This window comes from Kryptolebias marmoratus, linkage group LG22 (genome assembly GCF_001649575.2).
Source record: "Kryptolebias marmoratus isolate JLee-2015 linkage group LG22, ASM164957v2, whole genome shotgun sequence".
NCBI classification, from domain to species: domain Eukaryota; kingdom Metazoa; phylum Chordata; class Actinopteri; order Cyprinodontiformes; family Rivulidae; genus Kryptolebias; species Kryptolebias marmoratus.
The window spans coordinates 23,224,997-23,236,760 of NC_051451.1; the positions used below are offsets into that span (position 1 = coordinate 23,224,997).

General features: G+C 40.5%; 1 protein-coding gene across 2 annotated transcripts in view; it reads right to left on the reverse strand.

The window, feature by feature from the left end:
* slc35f3b (solute carrier family 35 member F3b) overlaps positions 1–11,764 on the reverse strand; it is a 52,658-nt gene that overhangs the window by 19,448 nt on the left and 21,446 nt on the right. The window contains exon 1 of one of the 2 annotated variants that reach the window (XM_017413004.3): positions 3,579–3,887. The exons of the other annotated variant lie outside the window; for it this stretch is intronic. Within the exon in view, the coding sequence (XP_017268493.1) occupies positions 3,579–3,654 (76 nt within the window). The 5' untranslated portion in view covers positions 3,655–3,887. Of the gene's footprint in view, positions 1–3,578; positions 3,888–11,764 lie in introns of those variants that run through there. 2 annotated transcript variants of the gene reach the window in all.

The following is an 11,764-nucleotide window of genomic DNA, read 5'->3' on the forward strand; positions in this document are numbered from 1 at the left end:
GTGCACAGCAGTCCATATTCATATTCCAGCAGCTGGTCTAGTTATACATTATGAATAAAGTAATCAGATATTTCCACATTAATACTGTTTGGAGCTTTTAAAACAACAAGAGCTCAGGCAGAGAGTTGAGCACTGATGCATATTAGTCAACAGGTTAATTGTCACAACTATTTGACATCATATGGGTATTTTTAAATATGTAAAAAATGATTAAAAGTCCAGTGCATGCAGAGAAATAAATAGTGCCCTACATCTTGTATACATTATAAATATTTTATCATTACAGTTCTGTTTCTTACTTGAAATGCAAATACACTGATAGGTTTTGTTGGGGACAGTGCTTTTACCATGTTTTATCACCCTATATAAATTGGACTTCCAGTAAAACTTAGAGTCTGGTTATCTGCAGAAGTACTCTGCAGTTATAGGCTGCATTAATCATAGACAAGAACCTGAAGACAGAAAATTGACTGATCACTTTGTGGCACAGTGTGGAAAAAATCGGCATCCAGGAGGCACTTTTAGGTGGAATATACTTCCACCAGAGATTACTGTGTAATGCAAACTTAACAGCAATATTTATAAACTAGCTTTCACATATGAGTATGTACCTGGTAATGTATTAGGTTCTTACCTGGCATGTACCAGGTTCTTTACTGGTATGTTTCTGTACCTACAGGGACTGGGATGTATATTAAAGGGACTTGTTCGCCTGTACTTACAGGATGCATACTGGATACATACCAGGAAAATAGTAGGTACATTTCAAGTAAGTACCAGGTAGTACTGGGTACGCACCCTGTAAGAGCATGGTAACAAGCCCCTTACAATACAGTCCAGTTCCCATAAGTACCAGGTACTTATATACTAGTATCTTGTACTTTTACCTAAACATTTTGAGGCTTGAGTTGTTTTAAGAAGATAGCAATCCACTTTGGTCTTGGCTGTTAGCTCATCAATCCAGTGAGAATTAAATTCTACTTCTCCAAACAGATGCTGAGTTATCTACAGCAGGTAAGATATTATTTGTTCATAACCACTCCACAAAACCTGGCTTCAACTGGTCTTAACTATCATGTTAAAAGGAACAGGAATAAGCCAAAAATAATTAAAAAAACAAACAAACACCAAGGCACCATTAAAAACCAAACCGAGCAGACTCTACTTTTTGAGAAAGCTTGGCTCACACCTTTACAGCAAAGACGCTGCACATCTTAGAAGACTGTGATGGAGAGAGCAATTTGCTTCACTGTCATCTGTTGGGGCAGCAGCATTATACAGCCTCGGGGAAGCTGAATAAGCTGAGGCCCTGAGAAAGAAGCAAGTTGCAAAATTTGCTCAGCTTAATGGAATATATCACACACTGTTTGCAGAACACACTGATGAACAACAAAGTGTTTGTAGTCAGAGGATTCATCTGCTCCGCCGCAACAGGAACTGTACAGAAGGTCATTCTGTACAACAACAACCTTTCTCAGCAACTCTCACTTCCAGGAGAAAAACATAATCTCCCTGCATTTTTTATTGTGTTTCTCTTTCACTTATTCTCTGGTCAACTATCTGTTTTCTAATGACACTGAAACCAGATCATTTTGCACATTGTTCAGTTTCATTAAATTAACTGTGCAGTAAAATCAGCAGCCACTCCGAATGTGTTTTTGGCTCCACACTGAGAATCGCAACCGTTCACAGCCATGAGGGGTAGATTGTAAAATGCAAAAAGATGGAATCGTTGAACAAGCATGAGGCAGGGGAGAAATCAGATGCTGTAAAAATGAGACCTGCCCCTTTACTCGCTCAAGGCGTTGGGATGAACAGAAGCAGATAAATTAGTTGGCAGCCTTTACCGCTCGCTCAAACAATGCATCATTTTTGTGAAAGTGAGTCAGTTAAAAGCAAATATCTAATGTATATCTGCATCCCTTTAGTATGTGATCGAGTATACCAAGAAATTATGAAAAGAAGCAATTTTGCATGGATATGCTAAAAAGGTGTGAACAGAGATGTTAAAGAGACTATTAATCCTCGAATTACAGTCATGTTTCAAACTAAGTGTTTCAGCTTAATTGCTATCACAGGTGCCTTAAAGCTTTTCATCAACCATTCAGTCTATTTAAAGGGAACAAACAGCCTCTGGGTAGTTTGGTATCATGTGCACTACACTGAACATAGAGAAGAACACAAAGGTAAGAGCTGTCTGAGGAGCTAGAAGAATATAGATATCCATGTTAAAGGTGGTATCTCGTTGGAAACCCCCACGAGAACTTTGTAACTAATCTGGGAGAAAAGTTGTCAAATACTTTCACAACTCAAGCGTCAGGGCTGCACGCCTCTGCAGCTCACGCAAGAAAGTCGAGAACCCCACAAAAGTTGCAAGACATTCGGGAGACTCCCTCATGAGCGCTGTTCTCCAACTAGTCACAGCCCATAGAGAGTCAACCTTATGGGCTACAAAATTATCTCTGAGCAGCTTCATGTTCTTGGAACCACAGCTGCCGATACTATTAAAAGGTGCAGGGTTCATGGGGCAGTAGCCAAACTTCCAGGATGTGGACGCAAGAGGAAATGCGACCCCAGGTTGATCAGTGCAGGTGGTAGAAAAAGAGCCAAGGAAGCCAAACAAAACCATTCAAGTCGAACTCCAAGGTTACGGAACAACGCTTTCTGACCATCCATCACATTTTGTATCATAATGGTCTCCATGGAAGGTGACCCAGGAGGGAAACACTGTTGACAGGAAAAAAAACAAACAAAACAAACAAAAAAAAAAACAAGAAAGCCAGACAGAAATTCCCTAAAGTGCATTTTGACAAGCCCTAAAGTTTCTGAGAGAAGCGTCTGGGACTGATGAGACACAACTGGAGCTGTTTGTCTCCAGTCGCAGCAGTTATGGGTTTTTTGGATTATTCTGGAAGGATGGCAACAAATCTATCAGCGTCTGTACATTAAGGAAGATGCTGCAGCAGCATCATATTTACGTGTCCCTTAATGATGGCAACAGGAGACATGAGTGACCTGACTGTGCTCCTGCAGATCCGAGGGGACATTCAGACCCATCAAGGCTACAATGTGACAGAACAGAGGCAGATTATGGGCTGGATTTGTATCACAGCTGCACAATGCTCTGGTTATTTCTGTGATGACTCCTGCAGCCTGTGATGGATGAAGGGTGGTGAGAGTGAGGGGAATCCCTGCTGCAATAACAACTTAAGACACCCCCTCAGGAACGGAGAGGCTTAGCACATCGGAGCACCACAAGTTACGCCTTTTTGTCATGAAGTCTCTGTAGAATAGAGATTTAGATCAGTTTTAAACGCCATTCATGAGCAAATTGAAATATATATATATATAATATTATGTAATTCTAGCGGTTAAATGATGAGCTCAGCACTAGTGTGCAGGAACTGAATTAGGATTCATTTGATGTCCAAATGCTGAAAATACTGCATCACAAGTTGCGCGCCTGGTTGCTCCCCCTGATTCCTGATTCCGCATCAGATGATTTGCTGAAGTTGATCTGAACGGGAAGCCCCCAGTTTCCTCCTCCGGCGCTCTGAAGGGATGCGGACAGCCCCTACCTTCCACTTTGGTGAGGGTGAGCACCGGACTGTTGCAGGCGGACAGCGGGGCGACCCTGGCGGAGTGCTTCTTCATGATGATGAGCTCGGATGGACTGAGCTCCGAACCGCTTCGACTACATCCCTGACGCCGGTTTGGTGCAGACTCCAGACCTCTCGGTGGGACCCTCACGGCCGCTGTCCCGCTCCCGGTCCCCTCGTAGCCATCTGACTCCCAGCTGATGGGGGGTTTGTTCTCTCCCCCACCCACCTTCTCCCTGCACTTGCCTTCCCGCCCCAAATCTGCCGTCTCCAGCGCGTCCTGGCTGCGCTCCCCCACCTCCGCTCACGCGCCGGTTGGCATTTGCTGCAATTTGCCAACGTCACGAATTAACCAGCCTCACAACTAGGTGCGTCCCACCACAGAGCATCCCCTCATGTACTGAATCCCCAGACACCCCCCGCCCCCCTCCCCCTTCTCAGTGCTGCGGGGGTCCCAGACTGCATGTAAGTGAGCAGACTAAGGGCTCTGACCCGGTTCGAAAACAAACTCTCAGGCTATAAATGGACTCTGTGTGACAGAAATGGGACTGAGACAGAAGAGATGGGAGGGCGGTGTGGGCATTTTATCCCTTAAACATTTTAAATGTTGAAGAACTAATAATACTGTGGGCAGAATTAAAGGCCTAGCGTTCCTTGACTTGCTGCCTTTTATTGCCAAAGTTTAAGATCACCTTATGTTGTAGCTGTTCCCGTCAAAGCATAGTGCACAAAGATGTGAGTTACTCTCCTGACATGTGTTCTGAATGACTGTAGCTACTACCACACCACATTTTTGTTCAATATCTATAAAACCTACTGAGTTGTAGCCATTTTTGTGTTTGCTCATGTCAATCAGCTGTGATGGTGACCTTAAATTGAGGTTAACTCCAAAAGTTAATCAGTGGTAGATGTGCAATAAGTTTCTGAAAGTTTCATTCATATTGGTCTAGTTCATGAGGTATTTTGCTAACAGACAGATGGGTTGACGCCAACAGTTAATGCCAAAGTTTTATGCAAAAATATTGTCCAACATGCCATGCTCAGAGTATGTGTTGGGGGGCGAGGCTAAATGACTACCAAACCAAATTTTAGCTTCATATCTGTAAAACTGACTGAGTTATAGCCATTTTAGCTTCATGTACGTATAAACTTCCTTTTCTGTGCTGCTTTCGAAGATTGACTTTATAGGCGGTCAAGTATTTCTGTGGCACTCCAAAACGTCTTGGCAGCCCAGCTGATCTAAGTTCATTCAAACATTGTTAGGAAAAAAAAAACTACTTTTTCTGTCACTTTGAGAGAAATGTAATACTGAAAGGCTATTTCGTGGCTGACTGTCTGAGCCTCGTGGACAAAACATTTTAACTGCAACACTCGAAGGCAAACCCTTTCAGACACTCCGTCTTGAACAATCTGCACATAAAGGGCTCCAGCTGAAACAGTTTAATGCAAATTGAAGTTTGGCTCCTGGCAGAGGGTCTTTTGTCAGAGGTTCTTTCTTCATCGTTTCAGTTCCGTTTTGCTCAGAGGACATGTTCGGCACAGGGCGACATTTTCTGGCTCTTTCGGGTTAGATGTGCTGAAAATGCGAATGTCCCTCGACTTTTGTCTGTTAGAGCTTTGAATCCAAAAAAACAAATTGGTTTTGCGGCCTGAAGTGACAATTCAGAGCATCGCATCAGACTTCATAACACGTTTAGACTCAGCAGAGGTGCCAGCTGGTCATCTGAAAATGTGTTTGAGTGCTGTGCGAGTAAAATGACTAAAAAGCCGCAACACACAAAGAGATCAAACATGTGTAACGAGCAGAGCATGTTCTGCTCAGTATTTATCTCACAATCTTTTTGTTACACCTGTGACACACCATTAGGGATGTACAAAAGTATTATCCAAAGCTTTGAACGTGCGTGTGTAAAATTCAGGGAGTGTGAGCACGCCAAAAGGAAGCTGTGCTGAATAATTCACTGCTCAGACTAAACCTCACTCTCAAGCAAGAACCTCCTCCCATGCCAAACTAGGACAGAGAGCTCTAAAACACACTCTGCCCAGACCCACTCTGATGTCCCTCTGCAGTCAGATCCACTGGATCCTTTCACACTTCCGTCTCTGTTTGAAAGATCAAAACGGGAACTGTCAGGAGCACAAGGTGTGGCAATAAGGACGAAGAGCGAAAACTCACACTAAACGTCTTTACGTGTCACCTGAGCGGCGTTTTATGTGAGTGCCCCACTCAAGCGTCGCACCTGCCAGCTGCATTTTTGATCTAGTGCTGTCACCTTTCAGCAGCTGACTGTGGCGAGAGCACGACGACTCAATGAGAGCGCACGTGGTCGTATTGATAGCAAAGACAAGGAGGTGGAAATCAGTGAAGCGGTTGAGATCATTAAAAAAAAAAAAAAAAAAAGAGGAAGAAGAAGAAGCTCCCAGTCAGTGACTCAGAGGCTTTTATCTGCAAACACGGAGGAGGATCAAACCGGTCCATGCTCGGAGAAACCACATGACAACTCCCTCTTTGCAACACACTGAACAGGGAAAAGTGTAGATGAGCAATGAAGTCAAAAAAAAAAAGCCAAATCCTTTGAGATCTCTGCTTCAACACAGTCTTTTTACTCAAACTGAAAGAAAGCAGATCTAGAGCAAGAGTTGATTTTTCTTCTATGTACACTGCATGTAGTTCAATCCAAAAAAAAAACCCCAAAACACTGTTCTTTTTTTGTCTTTTGTTTACTCGAGCTGAATGATAGAAGCTGCAGTCGTCACCTTCAAGGACAAACAATCTTTAAGCGATAGTCGGATACAGAGGCGCTCGGTGTAAGGGTTTTCTGGGACAACACAAATTCAATTACAGGACACAATCTGATTTGATGACTGCAGTGCTGTTACTGCAGGTGCCTTCAGAGGAAACCGAGGTGGGTTAACAAGAACGGGCTGGGTAAAACAGTTTTCTTGCAGCTAGAAAAGACGACTTAAAACAAGACTGAAGCACATCCTCCAGGGAATAATTAGAGCTCAGTAAACTCACTTTGCGGAAAATCTAATAGGTTTCTGACAGAAAAAAGTAACCTAGTGAGATTGAGACAAGATTAACAAACAAGTTTAACATTCCTTCAGAAACACTTATTTCTGTTTGTTTATCTGCATCCCTCAAGTTTATCACTGGAAACCAACCAGTGTGAAATCAATGGGAAATAGGTGATAAGAAAATAGGTAAGAAGTGTGAGAATCCATTGTATTGATTATGCATAAGGGAACTTAATCTGCAAATCTGACTGCTTGAATCCCATAACGGTGGAAAATGATATGTTTGAACTAATGATGCATTTAAGAGGTAATGATTTTGTGCTGTTTGATCTAAATGAGCTAATAAAGCCCGTGTGAGTAAATGTGTATGACTGTATTTGTGGACAACAGCTGCATGGACTCTATCTTTGCCAAAGCCCTAATAGATTTGTGATTGGCATTTACAATTCAATTACTGAGCTAACCTTGATTTAGGACCGATCAATTCCTTGTTAAACAGCAGTAACAACTATTTAATGCAAAGCTTGCTGTGCTGAAATCAAGGAAACCTGAAGGCATCAGGACAGCAGAGCAGCTGCTGTTATTTTTCTGTGGCGTGTCAAGAGTCTATTTTACATCATATATATACCTAATGCACATTTAAATCAGTGAAACAGACACTGAAGTTCACAATAATTTATAATAATGGGAGAAAATATGCAAGATTTGTCCACAATAAGTGAATAAGACTAATTAAAAGCCAAATTTTCCAAGAAGGAACGCCTTTCACCCGCCACTTTTCATGCCAGAGTTTTACACTAAGGTCATCTTATGATGAGAAATGACGGCGTTGTAACTGTTTTGGACAAATCTTGAGAATAATGTCATGTATAATCACAAAAAATGCTACAGTATCTGTTAGTCCTCAAAGTATGTATGGGGGAAAAAGATTTTGCAAATCACTCTGTGATCTAAAATGACTGTTTTTGCAATATTACGCTACTCTTTGGTGGACAGCAGCAGCATATTTACTGTATTTGAAACGGAAGACATAATCAGCTCAGTTCCAAGCCTCCCCTGTTTAAGCCTGTGTAGTGTTTATGTCCACACAGTGAGAAATGATTGTCTTCCCTGGACCTAGACTAATTATTTCCTGTCTTGTCGTATCGCCCAAAGGCACACTGAATACAAAATGAGCCTCCAGCTGCTCAGCTCACGGGTGAAAACTATGGACAGTTTGAAACTGGTCATAAAAGTTTTGACTGCCTAACTAACTTATTGTTGTCTCATATCAAATAATGTCACGTGGCAGATATGTGTTAAAATATATCTAATGCTCAGTTTAAAAGGCCACAAGTCTCCATGTTTGAAGAGCTTTTTTTGCTTTTTGTGCAAAAAGCACCCATCGCCTTCCATGCCAGTTTTAAACTAACATCATCTGAAAGGCAATATTGCAAGATGTCACAGTCAGAGCATGTGTTGGGCATCACTGTCAGCCAGTAACACATCAAATTTTAACTAAATATCTGTAAAACTCACTGAGTTACAGCCATTTTCATGTTAGCTAATATTGATTACCCGTGGCGACCGTCTTAAATTGGATTGACTCCAAGAGGCAAACAGTTGTAGATGCATATCCAGTCATTTAATTTCTAAAATGTTTACTAAAACCCATCCAGTGGGTCTTTAAATATCTTACAAACAGACAAACAAGACCGACATCAGCAGTTAATGCTAAAGTTTTAAGCAAAAATCTTGCACAATGAGCAGCAATTGGAGTGAATGACTCAGCCACACCTCTGATGGACACTTTGTGAGAGGAACACAAAGGTCAGAAAGATTTAACATGTGCTGCTGACGCTTTACTACAGGCACAGCTAATAAAGTCCAGCAGCATCTATTAAATGTAAGCAGAGATACTTAGTGGTCGTCACACTTAACCTCAGTGGTCTGTTCTCCATCAGGAGGAGTGTTTCATCCTGAAATTTACATTCCTCCATGGAAATCAGCTCCTGACACCACAGTTCCAGGGCCACCGCATGATGAGATTTATCAGGAGTCTCAGAGGTTTTTGTGTCCATCATATCCTCCTGTACGTGATGCCAATTAAAACCTGGATACAATTAAATATGTGTAGGGTATTTTTTTTATCTTGTGGGTTTTTAACACTGCCCAAACTTTAAAATGCCAGTTTTTTTTTCCTGACAGCCTGGAGATAAAAGGTTTCTCTGAAGCTTCTCAAACCAGCTTCTTTTTCATACTTCTGCTGAAAACTGCAAGTGCTCTTCAGGTATATGGAATATATTTTTGCTTTAAGGCAGCCAGACTACTGAAATTAAACTCCATCCTTAGCATAGCTGCGGCTGTCAGATTAGACTTGAGGAAGATTTTTGAATCACGTTTGTCTCCAGGAGGAAAAAAGGCTGATCATTGTATCCCTGCAGCCTCCACACGTGGATCTGGTTTCTTTCAGGCAAAGGCTCTGGCTCCCTCTGTTGTCAACCTGCTGTAAAGTATGATTAGTTTATCTTCTTGGCAACAGATCCTGAAGAAAAATACAAACATAACAGCAAAAAGGGGTTCCACTATTTGACCTGAGCCCACAGATCTCAGAGCCCTACTTCATTCATATTTCAGTAACATTTCTCTCATCAAACCATTTAACATTTTGTACACCAACAGCTGGATGTGATGTCTGTTTTATGGCTGATTGGGAACCAGTGTAAAGACTTTAAAACTGGAGTAATATGCTCAGATCTCTTTGTTTTAGCTGCAGCATTCTGAATAAGCTGGAACTGTCCAGTTAGAAGACCATTAGAATAACCCAGTCTACTGGACATAAAAGCCTGAAAGAGCTTCTCCTGGTCTGTTTGAGATATATCACTTTTCAATCTAGTCATGCTCTTAAGGCTGTTTTTGGTGAGTGATTTGATGTGACTACTGAAAGTCAGATCAGACTCTATCAGCATATCAAGATTTCAGACTTGACATGAAACTCAGCTCTGTAAATCTGGGATGAAGTATCCAATGGGGGAGTGCAGAAGGAGGAAGTATCTTATCTTATCTTATCTTGTGTTTGTCTGCTGGTAGATTCTCTGTATCTTCCATTGTCAAAAAATGAGTTATTTTAATTTTGCAAGACTTCATTTTTGTAATAATATAGTTGCAGATTTCAGGTCCAGATGTGTTCCGTGAGTTACAGCTGGGATCATTTCAGGTCCCATCAAAGACCTAAAATGGGTATTTGAGTTTATTGTCAGCTCTAATTTATGAATAACACATTTCACTCTGTTATGCTTCTCTACATACTGTCATAGATTTACACCTGCAGTTAAAATACACAGCAGAGCAGCTGCAAATTATGATTGATTTTTTTTAATGGTATTTGTGTTATTTAGTTGTTTGTCAATAAACCAATGCTCTAAATTCAAACTAAAAAGCTACACTAAAAAGCTCAAAATGTGGTTTTCTTTCTTGTGATAAACCATTGTTTATCTACAGTATAAATCCTGTCTTTCAACAATACTGGCTTCGTTAGCGTTTGTTCCTCCTCTTCCTCCGTTCAGTTTGAAATGTTTGTTTCAGGCTGAAACCACCCGAGGTTCACCTGAAGCTCCTTAAGGATCTTGAAATGATTTTTTTAAGTAAGTTGCACCAACATTCACAGATTTCTCTGACTGTGTTTCTTCTTGGAAGCATCAAATCAGTTTCCTGAATTTTGAACAACTTTCCAAGCTGTGGGAACACAGATTTAAATATCTTCAGGGATTGGCTTTTTGTTATTCTTAGTTCTTTTGTTTGTGCTCAAGAAGGAGAAAAAAAAAACCTTCATGCAAATAAAATCATAATGCACTGGTTAATTCAGCAACTAAACTGTTCTTTTTTTTTCCTCTTTTCATTTTTAGGAACAAAGTTAATGTAAATAAAAAAGATGATTACTGTGCTCGTTACAGTTTAAAGCAAAATGATTTTGCTACATGGAAGCCTCGTTCTTTCGACACTAATATAGCTATTATACTACAGCTCTTTTAAATTGTGTTCAGTTCATGGGGCCAATATAGACCTGACCAGGACTGCACATTTCAAACAATTTGAACATTTAAAGCTGCTTCCCAGCTGTTTTGCCGAAGCTCCTCTTTGAACTGCACTTTCAGAATTATTCAGATTGCTCTCAAATTGCTGTAATTATGGAACAGCGTTTCCCAAAGCGCCTCTTTCTTTCTCTGGTTCCTGAATTCAATCGTCAGTCTACCACTAAGGCTTAAAAAAGTTATGAGAACATTATATCATGCAGACCTTTTTATTCTTTTGTAACAGATTTTGTTTATAAGAAAAAACACACAGGTGCTGGGATTATGCTTTTTTGTTACTGCTGCAATTAAAAAAAATAAGAAAGATTTTGTTTTAACAGGAGGGTTTTTATATTCAAATCAATCAAATCTCTAGATATAACTTAGGAACAGACCTTAAGAACTAGCAAATAAAATACAAACTGTGCAGAAAATGAACCTGAATCCATAACATTAATTAGATTTTATGTCAGCCTGGAAACCAAAATGAACAACAAGCCCAGCTGCAGCAAACTGTACATTTTAATTAGCAAATTTACAAACTGCAGCTATATGTTATGCTGGTATTAGTATTAAATGATCAAAAATTATATCCTGCTTTGATTTGACCATAACCCATACACATTGATGGGTTCCTCCTGCTGCAGTGACTCTATTGATCCTGTAGAGGGCACTGTGACCCTAAACATACACGGAAATATTGACGCCTGCTCTGATTCTGAAGTGAAAGAAATGGACAAAAAACACACTTGCAGGCTCCTAACTTTGGGAAACAAAGAGCAAATGTTATCAAAATCACAGGATTTGCTGTTGATGATGAAAGGATTAAACACAGTTAAAGACTTGCAGGTAAATTAATTTGTTTCCATTTTATGTAGGGGGAACAGATTATTTCAGGCGGCCAAAATATTTTGTGTCCCCCTCCTAACTTTGGCAAATAAAAAGCAACTGTTTCCAAATTCTCAAACATTATGTGTAATAGCATACTAGACATTTCCTTAATCCAGTAATCTGTCATATTTTACATTAGAACGGGATTTGCCAAAAAGTCTACACTGTGATCTTTTCAGGAAGTCTTTATTTTTGTGCCCTGCTATC